Here is a 20,221-nt window from a genome sequence, read left to right on the forward strand (position 1 = left end):
TTTCTTTACATTGGCTTACCTTTAATACATTCTTATATTTGTTTTTGTTCTATCTTACTAATCAAATATATTGGCCATGTTTCATTTTAATTAAATCTTTTGTTTTTAAAAGGACATGTTTTGAATGCCTCTTCCTTTAATCATTTTGCTTATTTAAATGGTTTTAAGTTAACACTTTTCTCAAATGAACTAAAATAAAATAAAATTGTGTGTGTTCTCTTTTTATCAATTGATTTAAAATGGTCTCATGCTTTAATTGGTTCAAATTATTATCTTAAAAATGAATTAAATAAATTTTAATTAATCTAGTTTTATTGAAATTCTAATTACTCGTATCACAAGTCCAATGTGTCATTTTGAATTCTTTTCTCTAAAAAAGAAAAAGGTGTCGTTTATCTAATTATTTTCTCAAAATTAATTAAATATTGTAATTTATCTAAATATTCTTAGTTAAAATTTCAAAATTAGTCAAAAATCATTTTTTAGTCAAATCGTCGGTCAACTGCAAGTTAGCGGGCATTCCGAGGGCCTAACACCTTCTTGGAATGTACATTTGAACTCGAACCCGTTTTCAATTGATTTTATCTGTTTAAATCTTTTTGAAAACTGTAAGTATTTTTTCTTGATTTTTTACTAAAAATTAAGTGGCGACTCTGTTCTTTCGGAAACCCGATTTCTCTTAAACCATAAGTTTAATCGGTTTTTCGAAAACTCAGTCATTTTCCTTTTATATATCTTTTTTAAATAAAACATTACTATTTGTGCTCCTTCACTTCACATATCTGACCATTTCAATCTCGTTTCCCGCATCTTATCCATCACAAAGGTCACTCACACCTTGCTTTGTATATCTTTATTTCTAATCTTTGTCTCTTTCTATTTACCCACACAAGTATTATGAAACCTTGGATATGCATCATAATAACCTTATTCATTCCAAACTATCACACAAGACCAGATAAATACTACAATTATAGTACTTCAAATAGCTATGGTTTATAATTAAAATACTAAATCACAAATTGACAAGACATCATTAAACATGGTTATTCCTAAAACAAAAATTTAACAAAGGTTCTGCATTTGGAAGATAGTGTCCTCAATATATGCAAGATAAAAAGTAGAATTTATCATCTTAATTTCAAGGAGGTAAAATGTAGCAAAGACAGAGTGATTATAAATAGAGTTAATCGTAAAAACCGCACATCTAAACTATAGTACCTTTTTTTTGCGAGTTTCATACCTCAACAACTCAACTATCACTCCCTTCGGATTAGAATAAGACACATCGATATTGAGTTGACCAAGACTTCTTCCCAATCGACAACAGAATAATTAAGGTAGGAAACTCGTGAAAAGGTAATAGTTTAGATAGGTAAATAGAACAATGGATTGTTCAAAAACTTACATTGAGTGCTATATATGGATGAAGACCTTAAAGACAATTGTTTCCCATGTCCTCTTGTTCTTGTTCAATCTTTCTTGCAGACTCCTCAGCACCAATGCTGCACTGATATAACTCAATCGACTCGAAAGTACAAATTTCTCCAAAATCTGTTGGAATTTCATTAAGGTAGTTGCATTTCTTTAGAGCAAGGCGTTTTAGATTTGGGAAGCTATCGCTGCTAGCTTCCCAAATGCTCAAGATCTACATCATGAAATAACAATCATGTTTTGGTCCAAACACCTTATCACAAAGTAACTTCAAACTGTTCTCTAAATTCAAGAGGTTCATCTCATGGATACATTGCTACATTTGTTTCCCTAGTAGTCAATAAGATTCGACTCCTATTGTTGTAATCGGTAGGAAACTTATTTATTTTCATACTAATCCCCATGTAATTCACACTTTTCTTGTAGTGTAACTAGAAGCATCTCTTATTATTTCCTCCAAAGATTTGATTTTTTCGAGATCAAATCTACTTTTGCTAGCTTAGCTTCTTCAATAACATTTTGAAAATATTCAGCAGTATCATGAAGGAATTCGATTATTTTGACCTTGAACGAGTTCTGGATATCTCTGCTGAAGTTGCTCAACAGTTCCAGATTTTGATTTCTATGTATGTACCCGGTCGATACTTGAGATCCTTTCCAATTCCCTCACCAAAAAACGTACTAAACTGACCGATAAACACACCTAAGTATCACGGCATTTCAAATTTCATACTTGAACTATTAGGTTTCTAAGTTTCCTATCCACCGGTTATTTATCAAAACAAACCTCAACAACAAAAAAGGGCTTTAGTTGGGATTCGAACCCTGGTTTCAAGGATGGTATCTCTAGCTTGTACCAATAGCACAAGAGCACTTCTATGCTTCTCAAGGGTGCACTTTTAACTATATCCTAATTTCAACCAGTTTTTCAAAATAGATATACATATATACATATGATTTTTTCGGAAGTTAGCGAGTGCACGTACACCCTCTCTCCATAGTGTGGGTCCACCTCTGGATAGTTGAGGTGTGTTTTGATAAATAGTTCAGATATGAAACTCAAAAATTGAAATACTTTTGACCATTATAATTAGAAAAAAGCTGAAAAGCTATAATCCCCACACGCTTAAAATTTGCTGTGAGACACAATGCCGGCCACATCAGATACTTGTGTTTGAAAGACACATTTTAGACGAGTTGCTTCACAAGTTTTTACAACTATTTAACAAGACGTGTCAAGTTTAAGGGGCTATCTGAGTATTTAGCCAAAAAAACGAAGAAGTTATATATAAACAAAAGAAAACAGATCCAAGTATGAATAGCTTTCTCATACGCAATGAACAATAGAAACTTTATTCATTTCAAACTCCTATTGCAAATCGGCAAGACATGCATTAACCATGCTTGTTTCCTAAAACAAAAATTTAACAAAGGATATGAACATAAAAGAAAGATATTACTATTCAAAATCTAAATTAAATGGTTGTTCATTTGCTAGTTAACGCCAGATCGTCCCTCAAAATAAGCTTCAATCCCCTGCATATATGCAAGATAAAAAAGTAGAGTCATCGTCTTCATTTCAAGGAGGTAAAATGTTGCAAAGACGGAGCAATTAATGAATTTTTTTATTTTGGAGAAATCTAAAACTTACATGGATGAAGATCTTAAGAAAATTGTTTCCCATGTCCTCTTGTTCTTGTTCAATCTTTCTTGCAGACTCCTCAGCACCAACGCCACATTGATATAACTCAATCGACTCCAGAGTACAAATTTCCCCAAAATCTATTGGAATTTCATTAAGTTTGGTGCATTTCTTCAGAACAAGGCGTCTTAGATTTGGGAAGTTATCGCTGCTAGCTTCCCAATACTTAAGATTAAGGCCATGAAATAACAAAAACTTAAGGCTTTCGAATTTGGTTTCAGCACTTAATCTCCATACATGATCGTTGGCTGCGTGATCTTTAAGTTTGAGCTCTTCAAGATTTGGCAACATGACAAGAAGAGTTGAAATATCGTCCCAAGGAAAACAAAACCCGCCGTCTAAAGTCAACCTCTTAAGTGATTTTGGGAAAAAAGACTGCTTGATGGAGATCGGAGGCGTTGAAAACCAAAAGTACTCGCTAACACACTTCAATGCTTCGAGTTTTGTCAAGCTGGACATATCAGTGATGTCATTGACTGAAAAAGCAGATGAATATCGATGATGGACGATCAATCTCTTTAGATCGGGAATGCCAGAAAAGATTTCATTTGTACAACAGGAGAAACATAAGTTAGAAAGTTCCTCTAAATTTAAGATACTATTCCTACTAGGAAGTAGTAAAGTGCAGGCTTTCCTCACATGTAAATGCCTTAAATTCCTCATCATCCATATATTCTCTGGTAAAACTGGTGTATATTCATGTTGACTCTCAAAAATTAGAGTTTGCAAATTCCGAAGCTTTAAGATTGATGCAGGAAGAAAATGATCATAAGATCGAAATTGGAGATATCTCAAATGACATAACTTTGTAATTTCAGGTGGAAATGAACAAGAAGTTCCATATTCATGGAAAACGGCCAATACCCTGAGATGGTGGAAATGGGGGAAAACTTTAAGATTTGCAAAATATCGATTTTTTGGATATAAGTAGATAGATCTAGCAACGGAGGGTAATATCTCGAAACAATGATCATCTAAGTTACTGTGAATCTGAAAACTGAAGCGATTATGCTTTTGTGTTGAAAGAGTAGTAGGGACTATGTCACTTGTCTCAACATGCATAAACTTTGTTCTTTCAACTTCAGTCAAACAGAATTCACGGAGCAGATCATGCATTCCACATGCTTTTATCTCACCGTTGAATCTTTTTTTTCTAACCATTATCAAGTTCCTGCTGATAAGATCCTCCAAATAATCTTCTGCCGCTTCCTCTAAGCTTTTTTCACTTCCCGGCCTCTTAATAAAACCTTCAGCGATCCATAATCGAATCAATCTCCAAGTCTCAACCTGATAATCCTCCGGAAAACCACCAATAGAAAGAAAGCAGGGTTTGAGGTGATTAGGCAAATGGTGGTAACTCAAACCGAGCACTCCTAAGCATTTATCTGGATGACTAGCAATGATTTCACCTAAAGTTCGAGCAACATCCATCCAACTTCCTAATGTCCTGGCCACTTTTGAGAGATGTCCCGCAATCACTGAAATTGTTAAGGGTAGTCCTTGACATTTTTCTGCTATTTTCTTTCCGATTTCTACCAACTCTGGAGGACAATCATGTTTTGGTCCAAACACCTTATCACAAATTAACTTCCAACTGTTTTCTAAATTCAAGAGGTTCATCTTATGAGGGCTAACAGGATTTGCATACATTGCTACATTTGTTTCCCTAGTAGTCAATAAGATTCGACTCCTATTGTTGCAATCGGGAAATATTCCTCTTATGTTATCCCAAACATCCGTACTCCAAATATCATCAACAACAAGAAGGTATCTTGGACCCTTTAGTTTTTTCTGCACCAAGTCAGCTAACTCGTTGTCATCCTTCTCATCATAATCTTTTCCAATGTCAATATTTTTTTGTTTTGAAATGCAATGTAAAGCTTCTAACAACACATTTCTACTTCCATATTTTTGAGATACTGTAATCCAAACACGAATGTCAAAATGATACCTGATTGTTAGATGATCATGAGCTTTTCTAGCGAGTGTTGTTTTGCCAATCCCACCCATGCCTGATATTGTGACAACATCTAGATCCGACATTGCTCCTTTCAATCTTTCAACTATTATCTCCAAGTCATCATCAAGTCCGTGCACGATACCATCTTCCAAATGTTGCAGCATTCGATTACTTCTAGAAGAAGTGTCACTCAATGAATCCCCGGCAGATTCAAGAATATGATCATCGTCAATATCATGAGTGCTAGTGCTAAAATCAGAAACAATCTCCATCACTTCCTTCTTTATTGTATCGATTCTTTCAACAACCGGTAGAAAATTCTTGTTTAGTGAACTTTCAGATGCATTTCCACATGTCCAGCTCATTTCAATAACATTTTCTGCATAACTAACAGCATCTCTTATTATTTCCTCCAAAGACTTAATTTTTTCGAGATCAAATCTACTCTTGCTAGCTTCATCAACAACATTTTGAAAATATTGAGCAGTACCATGCAGGGATTCGAGCGTTTTAGCAGTTTGACCTTGAACGAGTTTTGGATGTCTCTGCTGAAATTGCTCAATTGTTTGTAGAAGAGAAATTACCGCTATATAAGCTGCCATCGACTACTCAAGATATCAAATACACAAAGATTTTCACTTGAAATACCTTTCACAAGATGAAAAGGATATCAATATAGAGAGATTTGAACTTAATATTCACAGATAACACAATATAAAGCTCTTTAACATTTTTTTGTCACAAATTTTTAATCCATCAACTAGTTGTACAACGTCAGAGGAGTAGGTGTAATAATACAATAATTCTTCCATTTTATTTGTCATTTCATAATATATTCCCTTTATTCTGATGAACAACTTTTACTTAATTGAAAAGGCAACAATTTTTTTAAATAAATTAAAACAAAGTTAGATAAGAGGAGTAGGTGTAATATAATAATCTCCCCATTCTTTAAGATTTTCCCTTTCTTCTGATGGACAACTTTTACTTACTTGAAAAGGCACCAATTATTTTTATTTGCCCTGATTGGACTAGACACCAATATCGAAAACATTGAAATGAAACTAATTTATATATAGCGACCCCACTCCCAACTCTTGCTGAGAAGTATAAGAGTTGAATATGATTATGAAAGCTCGAGTATTATTAATACAATGTGTGATATTTATACATGTACAAGTATAGATGAGAAAGGAGTTTGCTGGACATAAGAGACCTAAAGAGAAGAGGAAATAACTATGTATAGCTCAAACATACTAACGTACTAGGACTCTACATCCTTATCCTTATCATGCCCCTTCAACATTGGCTCAATTTGCTTGAGACCAATGTTGCTGACAAAGGACCTTCTGGGAAGTGCTTTAGTTAATGCATCTGCTAGTTGAGCTCCAGTTGTAATGTGATGAACTGAAATTTGTCTATTTTCCACTTGGTCACGGACAAAATGAAAGTCAATTGCGACATGTTTCATTCGACTGTGAAAAACTGGATTACGACATAGGTAAGTGACACCAATGTTATCGCAAAAAAGCTTAGGAGGACAAGGCAGCTTGACCCGAAGTTCTTGACGTAGGTTGGTTAACCAGTTCAACTCAGCTACAGCACTTGCTACAGCCTTGTATTTTGCCTCTGTGGAAGATCTGGCAACAGTGCGTTGCTTGTTGGAGCACCAACTAATGGGATTCTTTCCAAGAAAAATAATATAAGCAGAAGTGGAGTGTCTAGTGTCGGGAATACCACCCCAATCTGCATCTGAGTAGGCGAGTAACTGAGAAGAGTTGCCATGTTTGAAGTGAAGTCCATAGGTTATCGTTCCTTTCATATAACGAAGAAGCCTCTTTGTTGCTTGCCAATGTTTAGCTGATGGAGAGTGTTGGAATTGCGCGAGCTTGTTTACTGCAAAGCATATATCAGGCCGTGTGAAGCTGAGGTATTGCAATGAGCCAATGACCTGCCTATAAAGTGTAGCGTCTGCTGAAGGAGAACCGTCATCCAAGGATAAAACATCACTTGTGGACAGAGGAGTGCTCACTCTGTTTGCATCCAGCATATTGAACTTGCTGAATATGTCCACAATGAAGCTACTTTGTGTGAGAGTCAATCCATGAGCATGCTGTATAACTCTTACTTACTTGAAAAGGCACCAATTATTTTTATTTGCCCTGAATGGACTAAACACCAATATCGAAACATTGAAATGAAACTAATTTATAGCGACCTAACTCTAGCTGAGAAGCACCATCCACCTACATTCATTTTTCATGTGTAAAAATTCCGCTCAACCAATATTTGAGATCCTTTCTGATTCACTCACCAGAGAACGTGCCAAACTGACCGATAAACACTCTAGCTTGACATATACCAAATGTTTAGTATTAGGACATGATAAGATAAGACAAGCTTGTGTTTGAAAGACACATTTTATACGAGATCAAGTGTCTAACTGGTCACTTCATAAGTTTTTATGACTACGTAACTAGACGTGTCAAGTTTAAGGGGCTATCTGAGTATTTAGCCAAAAAAACGAAGAAGTTATATATGAACAAAAGAAAACAGATCCAAGTATGAAGCTTTCGATTCTTAATTATATCCATAGACAATGAATAATAGTAACTTTATTCATTTCGAACTCCTATTGCAATACATCAATAGCTATGGACTATGGTTTACAAAATACTTAATCAGAAATCGACAAGACATGCATAAAACATGTTTCTTCCTTGAACAAAAATTCAACAAAGGATAAGAACATAGTCCTTTTCTCTGTTTTTGTTTGTTTGTTTTTGCCTGAGTTCAACTAGTTGTTGAGCAAGATTTGATATATACGTACGTAAACTAATATTTGACCTATATGTATACACACAATATAATTTTTCGGCAAAAGGTGATGGTTGTAGCTCCGCGTCTACCTATATAAGAGATTTGACTAAAAAAAATGCTTTTGTGTAAAATCACAAGAAATCTTACATTTTAAACTTTAACTTATTACTGAAAGATATTGTTAAGAATTTCTACACTAGTTAGGTAAGACTCGGGGCCGGAGCTAGGATTGTGGTTATGGATTTGGCAGAACCTAGTAACTTTTAGGCTCAAACTCTATATTTTTGTTTTAAATCTGGTGATGCATTTGCGATGCACCAGGTCCATGATCTGCACTACATATATCGAATTTTCAGTCGACTTCAACTTATATAAACCAACAATGTAATGAAATTTTACACTATATCAGATCGACACTATTTTCTGATTTGCCCTCGATTTGTCAAGACTAAACCATATCATATATACGCGAAAGTTACTCCTAGTCCCATTTGTTGAGAATATAATCAAATAATAAAAGTGTGCTCTCTCTAACAGCTTAAGCTTTTAGATGAGATGGCCACACACTTCAACATGGTATCAGAGCAGGCAGAGGTCCTGAGATCAAATTTCACCGCCACCCAAATCAAAAATAAATAAATCACGTGTTTGGCCCATGAAAAAAGAATCAGGCCCACTGCTTATAGAACCACACATGAGAGGATGCAACAAGAAAAATACAAATAAAACGAAAAAATTCTCAAGTGAAATAGGAAAGTAAAAAAAAATCTTCATTTCTCGTTCGACTAGGTCCTTTTTTTTTTGTCTATGATGATGTTTTGACTGAGCAAATTACATCTTCTTGCACCGATGGCGAAAAAAGATATATGAAAAAAATTAATCATCCAAATTGTGATACATATTTAGAGCATTGTCAAATCAGAGTCAATCAGTCAGTGTATACAAGTTAAACTCTTATTATAAGTTAACAGCTCGACATTGTTTCCTGATTTCCCCTTGGTTTCCGGTGAGCACCTCTACCGCCCCAAGCTTGTTCATGGCCACGCCGAATTTGTTAAACCATCCCACTTCATCATTACTAAATCTTTGGACAAATCCCCTTGTTCTTATATCTTGTGTCAAAACTTGATCGGATTCGAGTAAGCCTTTTTTCATCAACAATTGCTTGTAAAATACTGAGTCCATTTTGTATTGTGTTGTTGCATCAAACGCTATTGTACTCATTTGGCTAGTACATGTAAATTTCATAACACCACCAAGTCGCGGATCAACCATTTGCGCCTTCTCGGGTGTGTCCATTCGATAAAGAAAGTTGAAACAATGAGCTACTCCAATTGAGTGTGCACCAATTAAGACAACTAAATCTTCAGCATTTAGGCCTTTTCTGTTGAAAAGTTGAATCATTTGGTCTACTGTATCATCAGGCAATGGGAGGTTGCCAACGACGTTTTCTACGCGCGATTCCATGCCATCACGTCGGCCACCAGACACCTCGTAATGCGGGAGTCCCGATGCAACAAAGGCGTCACGAGATAAATAGGCTAAAACATCAGAGCACGAGACAATGCCCGGGCAGTTCTCTTCGAGTTCTGCTTTGATCTCGTCAATGAGTTCAAATCCCTTGACTGTAATGCCATTTGACGGAGATAACTTCTCTACTTTCCCACCACTTGGTGTTGTATCGAGAAATATTGACCCGTCGCAACCCTGTATATATGATAAGTTACATACACTAACAGTATAAAGAATTTTTATGATCATCTCTGTAATTTAATATGTTTTTGTAGTAAGTTATCAATGAATTTTTATTAAGTCTTGAGTTGTCATTTAGATGACCTAAATATTTCTTACATCGCCTGTGTATAAAACTTAAACTCTATTTTCATGGTTGCAAACATCAAAATTAAAGATTGTCTTAGGATATGTTTGGTATATAATAAAGGGAAAAAGGACAAATATATCCCAAACAATCGTAAATAGTATGTAGATACCCTTTGTCATACTTGCCGTTCAAAAATTAGAGCATATATGTCCTTCACTCTAACCGAAGACACTAAATAGGGACACGTGGCACAATCTTATCCGTCGATTCGATATTTAATAAATGTCGGGTCGGTGGATAAGATTATGACACGTGTATGTCCGTTAATATAACGGGTATATGTGCTCTAGTTTTTGGACGGCAGGGACCCCAATGTTCCAAAAGTATAACGGAGGATATCTGCATACCATTTACAATAGTTCGAGGGTATATTTGTCCCTTTTCCCTATAATGAAATATTTTTCGAAAGATAATAGTCATTTTCTGGTGTTTGGTTGTCCTAAACTATTTTTCACCTAAAGATAAAAGAAAATCATTTACTTTTCTTCATCAATTCTCTCGAATGCTAATATACTTATCAATTTTTCGCTCTCTTTAACCAAACACCTGAAATATTTTTTTTCATTTTCCGAAAAAATGTGCAAAATATTTTTTTAGAATTTATGAATAATTGCGTAGAGTGGTGAGGAACTTACCTTGACAAAGCAATCATGCAAGAAAAGTCTAGGGATGGCAGCAGCAATAGTAGAGTCATTTTGAAAGGCTCTAGTTAGGCCATTTTTGATAATTTGCTCTGCTTGAGGACATGTATTTTGATAAAATCCCTCTCTTAATCCACCTAAAATCTCTGGTTGTTCGTGTTCTTCTGTAATCGGATCTACGTTATATCCAGGAAAAACATGTGGATATCCATGGTGGCCACCTCCTATTAGGGGATGCTCAAAATTGAAAGCCTCAAAACCGTGTTCATGAGACTTCATTTCCTTTTTGTTCTTCTTGTTCTTATTCTTATTCTTGTTCTTATTCGACTTTTTCTTTTCCTTTAAGGACCTTTCGTTCCTTGTCTCATAATTTGAGCTAGGAATCGCGATGTCATTGACATTGGCATGAACAACATTGTTATTGTCACCATGGATCGTTACGTCTGTCTTACTAGAATCATGTTCTAGAAATTCAGGACGATGATTGGGAAATGATGAGGCTAGCAAAGGTAATAGGATCGCGCAAACTAGTAAAATAGCTGCAAAAATCCCAACCTTAGCTGCCATAATTTGTTTAAGGTGATATGATGATAAATATTTGTTCAATTTGAGCTTTTTTGGATGGTCTTATAAATAAATAAATTTTAGAGAACAAAAAAAAGGCCTTTTAGGTTATTGGTGGTAAAGATCTTTCTTGTTAGTTATTTCAGTTAAGGAAATAAATGGTTAAAATTTTGAGAACCAATGAATTCAATTTAACTAATTAAAGAGAAATTTCACCCTCACAATAGGGAGTTCCTTATAAACTTCTTTAAAGTTTTTTATTGGAAAGGAAATGGGCGGAAAATACTTCTGAACTATTCGAATTAGGTTAATTTTACCCTTCGTTATGTTTTTTAGTCAAAAATGTTCACGTTGTCGGTCAACTAGCTTAAAAATGCGCTCTAACTAGTCAAATAGTTGAAAAATATATGATTATACTAACGGTTGCTCCAAAATAAGGAAAAAAAAGTCGTTTTTATTTAGTCAAGTCCCCTAAAGGTCTCTCCTTCTCTCTCCCTTTTATTCAGAAGAAAATTCAAGATTTTAACTTTATGGATTCGACCTCTTTTATTAGTGGACTCGCTATACTTTTAAAATTATGAGTTTGGAATCTAACATTTGTTGTTTCACGCTCTCACAAATACTGGTGTTGATCGAACCCATAGCATTACGGATACATCCACCACCCGCCGCATGTGGATGAGGAGGGTCTACTTTTTCTTTACATTTAGTTGATACTATTATGAGATAATGGTCAAAAACACACCTCAACTATCGTTTTGTCACGGGTTTCATACATTAACTATCAATTGTTTCCTTTTCCGACCTGAACTTCACCATGTACTCAACTAGGTGTTTATAACACATAGAGTGTTATAGTTCAAATAGAAAAGGGGGAACAATTGATAGTTGAGGTGTGAGACTCGCGAGAAAGATGCATCACAAAGTTGAAAACTTGAAATCACTATTCAAGGATAGTAATCAATCCCTTGCAAGACATTTACAGAATTGAGAAGAAGAAAATCATCATAGAAAATCATTGAGTTTATTGTGAAAGTAGAAAATTTTCCTTGTGGAATTCTATATTCATCTTTTTACAGCAAATCAAGTGTCACTTACATCTCTATTCAAGTCACATCCCCCCCCCCCCCCCCCCCGAAGACCCCCCCCCCCCCCCCCCCCACAACAGAGTTACAAATTACATACAGACGAACAATGTGAGAGACATTGACCGTAAAATCCATTTCAATTGCGAAATAGATTTTCGTCAGTGTGTAAAACAATTACAAAGAATGTGATAATGCAGAATTTTATAAACCAATGAGAGAAGTATCTTGCTGACTATTCAGGAGGTACTTGGTTTGGCAGTGTTGTTGTCTTTCTTAAGACATGTTTCCTGCAGCGCTCGAATATGCTGTCATAGATCAAATCAAATTGAACTCCAGCTCTTTCGCGATTCACAACGAAAAGAATGTGGTCGCCTTCTATAATTTTATAGTACCTGCACATGAGAGGAATTATCAATACTGCTGCCTTAAACACCATCATATCAACACGAGTGATAACCTGATTGGCATGTGTTGCTCAGACTCTCCAAAATGTTGTTGTACCCGTATTGGATCCTTAAAAATGCACTACTTATGGAAGACCCGACACACATCCAAGCCATCATTTTTAAAGAGTCCGAGCAACATAGGATGTATCCATCTAATTGATATCGGTACCTATGGGGAAGGTAGAGTGTATGCAGACCTTACCCCTAACTTGGGAGCTAGAGAGGTTGTTTCTGATAGACCCTCGGCATAAATGTTCACTAAAATCTGACACCAAAATGAGTAAGGTCACAAAACTAATGCCACCTTCACATGATATCATATTACTAGATTCTGCTCTGAATTTCTATAGAAGTATGATCGATGCTACATTGAATCCTAATGAGAAGAAAGGATCACATTCGAGTTAAGATTCCTCTCACAATGAAAAGATGGCTATAACAATGGCTTATCATAAAACAAAATTCCAAATTTCCAAAACCTCAATTCTTGATAACCAGAAAAACTATGACATGAATGAAGACAATAACAATGAGAACTGTCTAGTTTATCTATGGACACAGAATTAGAAGAGGAACTCTATATTGGTAATTTTTCTAAATAAATGCAAGAGCAGAATCTGACTGGTCACCTACCAGATGCCGGGTTGCAATGGCTGGCAATCAGAATCTTTAATAACAAGGCAACTAGGGTGTTCAACCGGCAAACGAGGGTGTGTCATAGATATGGTGTTGAGAGCACCGTCATTGTCCCACCAATCTTCATCCCTGCATGTATTAGATGAAATAAAAACAATGAGATGATGAAAAAAGTTATTGCTAGTATTGAATCAGTTATTTGTCGTTCCATAATGCTTCTGCATATGATGATTACATATATAATTTTGATTGAGAGTACTTAATGGTGCATTTGAGTAACTGGTTTTGAAAATTGTCAGATATTAAACTTATGACTCTAAACTGATCATAAACAGATTGTTCAAAGGATGAAAACCTACATCATACTAAGGAAATTAAGCAAAAAGTCTTGAGGTACTAAAATTAGGAGAACCGGAAATCAACTGAAAGTGATGTTACAAGATCTCTATTTTGGCACAGTGTACATCAGTCATTCATGTAAATCTACGAACTAGTCTAACAACCCACAAGAACTTGTCATGAGAATATAACCCCATGGGGGTAGGATCTCAGTGCAAAGCAGCACGGCATAACACACAGTCCCTCAATTACAATACTCGATGCTTCAGAAATTTTTTACTAACGGAGTTTCAAAATTTTGCTGACTCATTAGAAATTAGACTGAAGTGTATAGGGCTTGTACTATAATGTATCTTCATCTATCTAAGTAGATTGGCAACAGAGGAGTAATAGACACTAACCTATAGCCCTTATACGGAGGAGAAACATCTTGAGGATGCCGCCATTGGCTCATTTGCAGGACTCTAATGAATAGCAGAGGATGTATCCCTCGAATGCCAGAAGGAACTGCAAAACCCGTAACTTTTGTGGTATGCTTGGTAGCATAGCTGAAGTAGTATGTTTGCGGAAATGTACGTAAGTGTCTGTTCAACTTGATTGACCCCTGGATGGTAAGATCAGGAAGTATCCAGTCCCCTGAAGCAAATGGACCAGCATTCCCTAAAAGGTAATCAAGAAGACCCCGGATACCAACTTTCCCCCAGGTCATACTGAAGTGATCAAACCCAAAGTTGTAATAGTCCTTCATCCAAGGAATGTCGAGCCACTCATAAACTATTACTCCAATGCGGCAAAGTTGGAGCAAACTTACAGGCATTATCGACTTCTCGTCTTCAGGTCTGTAGAAGAATACAGTCAAATTCAGTAAAATGCAGTTTTACAAGTCTAAGTAAACTGGTCAAAACATGAAATTTAAGAAAGCTAAAAACAGATGATAGCGTTGACTGTAGAATTCATGCAAATCATCATAATGTAATGGAGTAATTACATGTTCTGTGCATTGGGTGCCTCCTCAAGAACTATGTACTCAAAAATCATATAGGAAATCAAAGCTAAAAACATGATATATTAACTCAGAGCTCGATCAATAACTAAGAACTATCAGAAACTTACTGCATTCCATCGAAGTATGTCCTGGTTGTCCCGTTAAGTGCTCCAGATAATGATGTTATGCTTAAGATCCAGTTCTCTGAAGTGTTCTCATAACCCTTGAATGCCTATCACAGTAAGCTTGAGGTTAACATCGAACAGGTTATTTTAGATGTCACAATTTTTCAATTGAACGTGCACTAATTTACCTTGTCAGCCAGCATCTGGTGCAGAACTCGAACAACCTGTGCTCCAGCTGAATGCCCCACAAAATGAATAGGGTGATCTTCATCCCACTCGGGGTAGTGCCCTGCTTCATGTTTTGTTAAGTGAGGCATTGATCCAGAAATATGGAAATGCGATAGTCCTTTAATGGCTTAGTTTGACACAAAGTTTAAGAAAGAAAGAACGATTTTTGAAACATGCAATCTTAAACATGTCATAACACTTGTGCGTCTATAAAAAATTGTCATTCATTAGTATAAAGTGAAAAGTTCAAGTCAAATTGTTTCAAAATTTACAAATGTGTAGTCATTTTCATAGCGGACTTATAAGGAAATAATATCATTGGGAGTGAGTAATATAGATGAAGTAGAAGATTTTGACCTTGTTCATAAACTCGTCCAAATTGGGAATGTCCACAAGCCTTACTGTGTTCCTCCCCATAATCAACCTGCCCTCCTTTCAAATAATAGAACAATCCACGAGCCCTGAAATCTAAAATCCATCAATTGTTGCAAAAACTATAGAACAAGAAGCAATACTATAACTATTGACATATGTGGCAATCTCATCTAAAAGTTTAAGCTATTACGGAAAGCACATTTTTATTTATTTAGCTATGTTTTCAAAAAGCCCATCACGTACAAGAGCTCGTTGTTCAAACAACTTTCAGAGTTCCTAGAGCTCCTCGTAAGGTTAGTAGGAAAACCCGTTTGGTTAGGTGTATTATTATTCATATGAAGTGGATAGCTCATCCTCAAAAACTAATTCATGAAGTGAACAGCTCATCCTCAACCAATATGCGACGCTTAACAATAACACAATATAGCAAAGAGAAGATAATCAAGCATTAAACCAAAAAAAATAGAAAATATTCACCTGTCATATATGCTAGTTAGCGAACCCAAATCTGGAACAAGAACCTTGTCATCCCTTTTCTCTGCACCAGCAAAATACGAAAGTCCTCCCAATCTCTACAAAAAAAAAAAATTACATTTCCAAGCCCACATGACAATAAGAACAAATAAATGTAGCATCTGTATAGGGAAGAAAAAAGGGTCAAAGTTCCCTCTATATTATTCGAAATTGAGCAACTTTATACTCTGGAGCTATACAAAGGTTTGATTTTTACCTTTAACCCCTAACGGAACTCCAACTTGAGTAATTTAAAACCATAATCAAAGCATAAATTTTGACCCTTTTTCTCGAAGAATTTGAACACGTGGAGTTCACTCATTTCAAGCTAAAGCTCCAGTAAAGACAATGGCAAATACGAGACTGATTTGTTAATGACAAGACTATGAATGAACCAAATGTGTGAACAGATGACAAAATTGATCAATTTCCTATACTACATGGACAAATTAGGAAAAAAGCCTGAATAAATTTTGATCCTTTTGATCAAAGAATTTGAACACGTGGAGTCCCCTCATTTCAAGCTGAACTCCATTAATGACAATTGCAAATACGAGACTGATTTGTTAATGACAAGACTATGAATGAACCAAACGTGCAAACGGATAAAAAAATTGATCAATTTCCTTTTCTACAAGGACAAATTAGGGGAAAACCCAAACAAAACAACAACATACACAGTATAATCTCACAAGTGGAGTCCACTCATTTCAAACTGAAACTCCATTAATGACAATTGCAAATACGAGACTGATTTGTTAATGCCAGGACTATGAATGAACCAAAACGTGCAAACGAATAACAAAATAGATCAATTTCCTATTCTACAACGACAAATTAGGGGGAAACCTAAACAAAACAAAGTATAATCTCACAAGTGGAGCATGGAGAAGGTGATGTATACGTAGCCTTACCCCTACCTTGCGAAGATAGAGAGGTTATTTCCGATAGACCCTCATCTCAAGTGAAGCAAAAAAGAGAAAAGAACACTAGCAGCCACAAATAGTACAACAAACAAAGCAAAGAAAACAACAGGTAACACTAAAATCGAAAAATACTAGTAATAGAGGAAAACCCCAAATGTGAAAATGTGAAAAGGGGCATTTACCCCTTTGCCAAAACCAAAGATTCCATGAACCAAAACAATAGGAGGCAAATCATTTGAACTCTTTATCTCTTTGTTACCCTCAAATTTTGGCTTGAAAATCCAATTGTTCACTGACTGAGAAACATCACCGGCGACGGCTGTGCTAAATAAGTAAAACCCATAACTCAAATGAACCAAAGAACTCACAAATAGCTCTGTCAGTTGAAATGCTGTTACCCACCATTTCACTATCATTCTACAGATCCTTAGTGGAAATTTCTCAAAAAAAAAGTTGTAAAAATGCTCAAATTGAGAGAAAACAAGAACACCCCACAACTTTTTGAAGCCCCTAGAATGAATTAAAACAGAAAAAAATGGAGCTTTTGTTTCTTCAAAAATGGTGATTCTTGGAAAGAGGAGAAAGAAATGAAGAAAAACACGTTTGGGTTTCCATTTCTTTGGGGTTTTATAGAGCTTGTTGAGAATTGTTTCCACCACTTTCACGTTTCCAAAATTGACCAATCAAATCCTTGCATTTGTTTGGATTGTCGTGTTATATTATATCGTATTGTATTATATTGTTATTATTGTGAATATAACGTGTGTGTAGATCTTTTGTTATTTTGATATGTTTTACTTGACGCGAGCGTCATTCAAAAATAGTTGCTCTATACAGTATCCTCATCATATCCCACTTGTGTGATAACACTAAATATATTATTGTTATTAAATTTTATACTCCCTCCGTCCCTATTTAGTTGTCCATATTTTCTCTTTTAATTGTCCCTATTTAGTTGTTCATTTTGACAAATCAAGAAAGGACAACAATTTTTTTCTTATTATACCCTTATTTAAATAAAGTTGTCATAAATAAAGTAAATAAACTTATGAACTTCCCAACATTGATTAGTTGTCTTGAGTTAATTTATTTTGAAATTATAAATTGTACTATAAGGGTAAAATTGTAACTTCACTATGCTAATCATTGTTGCCTTAATCTGTGTGTCATTTCTAAAGTGGACAACTAAATAGGGACGGAGGGAGTATTGTGTAATGATAAAAAAAAAAAAAAAGTCATTATATGGAATGATCACGTTGTTCTCCTGTTTTTTTCTCATCTTGTCTTATTTGTTTGTACTAGCGGTAGAGTAAGATTTTTCTCTAAGAAATGTCAAAATATAAAGAAGTAAATCTACGAAGAAGTCAAGGGGTGGAAGTATTTTATCATGCTATATAGTACTCCCTCCGTTTCACAAAGAATGACCTCCTTTCCTTTTTAGTCAGTTTCAAAAAGAATGACCTCTTTCCTTTTTTGGTAACATTTTACTTTTTACTTTCCACGTGACATATTTAAGACCACAAAAATTAAGGACAATTTTGTACATTTGACATAACTTTAATTTAGGACCACAAGATTCAAAAGTCTTCTTTATTTACTTAAACTCCGTGCCAAGTCAAACCAGGTCATTCTTTGTGAAACGGAGGGAGTATAATTTTTCGACGAAGAGATGTCGATTGAGACACCTTAAGTATTGGTGGCTCTGCCACTGGTTAGTACTTTATTTGTCTCAATTCATGTGTCATAATTTGAATTTTGAGAGTTAAACTTGTTAATAAAATTTAGAAATACTCATTTGACTCTCAAAATTTAAATATTATTACGTAAGTTAAGACGGATAAAATATTTTGAAAATTTTATTTTCCCTTTTAACATTTAGGGAGGGAAACAGTACAATAACAAAGAGAACCAAATTATTAGTTATAGATTTGGATTACAATCCAAAGATTATGCCTAAAATCTAGTGCAATGATTGATTTTTAAGGTTTATAGTTTTTGCATTATCCAAAAGACACCATACATAAACACGTTTTTTTACTTGGCTTCAGTTGACACATTTGCCCTTCAACTTTGATATGCATAAGTCGATACTTAAATTTATATAAAATTGAATAAGTAGACACACGCGTTCTACGTGACATAATACACGTAGAACACCATAGGTGACACAAAATTGTCATGTAGGACGTCACGTAGGATAAATGTGTCTATTTATTTATACAAGTTTAAGTGTTTACTCGTGCATATCCAAAATTAGATGATATAAATATCATCTGAAGCTAAATTAAAGAATACGTTTATATATTATACAAATCCAAAGTTTAGTCATAAGAGGCGCATCAAAATGTGAACTTCATCGATTTTTACAACAACCTCACATTAATATAATTATACTAATATTTTAATAATTATAAAATATTAAAAATTAAATATTCATAAAGTTTATGTCAATATGTCTCGAAACTTACATCTTGACTCATGTATCAAAACTCATGAATCCTTTTAATTGAGTAACCATCCCAAATTGAAATTAGTAGCGTAATTTTTTTAATTATATACCGTATTTACAATAAATCAATAAATATATAAATTTAGTTAAGATCAAAAAATATTTGGTCGTTGAAATACCATTGTTATACTTGTACACTAAATTAATACTTATCTTTTTTGTGAATACGAAGGAGAATTCAACTTTGATTTTGAGAAATTCAATTAATCTACTTCAAGTTATCAACTTGGCAAAATCAAAATGAAATTTGAATGATCCTAAAATTAGTTGACCTGAAAAAAATACATAAGGAAAGCAAAGGAAATTTATGAGTGTGGTAAAGAGCTGCCTAAAATTGTGGATGTCTTTTTTTGTTTCAATTTATATGATACATTTTTTCTTTTGAAAATTATATAATTTTTGCAAGTCATCTCATCTTTAATGACATGATTGGTTGAAATTTTACCCGGTCAATACTACTCATTTAAAACAAAAAAACATGTGGAATTCTTCATGATATATTTTTGTAAATTTGGCATACATATCAAAAGTCTTAGGTCTCATTTAAAACAAAAAAACATGTGGAATTCTTCATGATATATTTTTGTAAATTTGGCATACATATCAAAAGTCTTAGGTCTCATTTAAAACAAAAAAACATGTGGAATTCTTCATGATAATATTTTGTAAATTTGGCATACATATCAAAAGTCTTAGGTCTCATTTAAAACAAAAAAACATGTGGAATTCTTCATGATAATATTTTGTAAATTTGGCATACATATCAAAAGTCTTAGGTCTCATGTATCTGTTTTAATAAGATTTAGACGTCTGAATTTGAATACATATTTAAGTATTACGATGTACATAAAGATTTAGATATCTAAATATAACTATTTTAATATTGAGATATTATATTAAGATCTGAATATTGAATAATCAAAATTGTTTGTAAACATTTGAATATATAAATTTTATATTTTTAAGAGAAATTAATAAATAGTAAATTTAATAATACTGTATTAATCTAATATAATATTAATAAAAATATTTTTTAATAATTATATGG

The 20,221-nt window shown here is 34.3% G+C and overlaps 3 protein-coding genes across 3 annotated transcripts; all 3 read right to left on the minus strand.

The window, feature by feature from the left end:
* Positions 1-2,806: 2,806 nt before the first annotated feature.
* Positions 2,807-5,786, minus strand: LOC102587058 (putative late blight resistance protein homolog R1B-14). Its single transcript, XM_015309250.1, has 2 exons — positions 3,086-5,786; positions 2,807-2,970 (listed from the first exon to the last, which is right to left on the minus strand). Exons 1-2 carry the CDS (start codon positions 5,696-5,698, stop codon positions 2,929-2,931), a joined length of 2,655 nt encoding a protein of 884 aa, XP_015164736.1. The 5' UTR covers positions 5,699-5,786; the 3' UTR covers positions 2,807-2,928.
* Positions 5,787-8,847: 3,061 nt separating this feature from the next.
* LOC102587386 (peroxidase 57-like) lies at positions 8,848-10,718 on the minus strand. The gene is made up of 2 exons (XM_006348517.2): positions 10,434-10,718; positions 8,848-9,623 (listed from the first exon to the last, which is right to left on the minus strand). The coding sequence occupies exons 1-2, from the start codon at positions 10,716-10,718 to the stop codon at positions 8,874-8,876; spliced, it is 1,035 nt and encodes a 344-aa protein (XP_006348579.1). The 3' UTR covers positions 8,848-8,873.
* Positions 10,719-12,169: 1,451 nt separating this feature from the next.
* On the minus strand, positions 12,170-17,244 carry LOC102591792 (lipase-like). The gene is made up of 8 exons (XM_006348446.2): positions 16,847-17,244; positions 15,703-15,797; positions 15,208-15,311; positions 14,811-14,911; positions 14,626-14,729; positions 13,914-14,351; positions 13,171-13,302; positions 12,170-12,483 (listed from the first exon to the last, which is right to left on the minus strand). The coding sequence occupies exons 1-8, from the start codon at positions 17,078-17,080 to the stop codon at positions 12,324-12,326; spliced, it is 1,368 nt and encodes a 455-aa protein (XP_006348508.1). The 5' UTR covers positions 17,081-17,244; the 3' UTR covers positions 12,170-12,323.
* Between the last annotated feature and the right edge of the window lie 2,977 nt (positions 17,245-20,221).

The sequence above is a fragment of the Solanum tuberosum genome, unplaced genomic scaffold (genome assembly GCF_000226075.1).
Source record: "Solanum tuberosum cultivar DM 1-3 516 R44 unplaced genomic scaffold, SolTub_3.0 scf00098, whole genome shotgun sequence".
Taxonomy (NCBI): domain Eukaryota; kingdom Viridiplantae; phylum Streptophyta; class Magnoliopsida; order Solanales; family Solanaceae; genus Solanum; species Solanum tuberosum.

Coding starts and splice junctions, on each gene's coding strand:
- LOC102587058 (XM_015309250.1), bottom strand. CDS start 5,698: ATGGCAGCTTATATAGCGGTAATTTCTCTTCTACAAACAATTGAGCAA. Junction 2,971..3,085: donor TTCTTAAGATCTTCATCCAT/GTAAGTTTTAGA, acceptor GCATATATGCAG/GGGATTGAAGCTTATTTTGA.
- LOC102587386 (XM_006348517.2), bottom strand. CDS start 10,718: ATGAAGTCTCATGAACACGGTTTTGAGGCTTTCAATTTTGAGCATCCC. Junction 9,624..10,433: donor TGCATGATTGCTTTGTCAAG/GTAAGTTCCTCA, acceptor TCATATATACAG/GGTTGCGACGGGTCAATATT.
- LOC102591792 (XM_006348446.2), bottom strand. CDS start 17,080: ATGATAGTGAAATGGTGGGTAACAGCATTTCAACTGACAGAGCTATTT. Junction 14,912..15,207: donor TGGACGAGTTTATGAACAAG/GTCAAAATCTTC, acceptor AACATGAAGCAG/GGCACTACCCCGAGTGGGAT. Junction 13,303..13,913: donor CCTCCGTATAAGGGCTATAG/GTTAGTGTCTAT, acceptor TAATACATGCAG/GGATGAAGATTGGTGGGACA.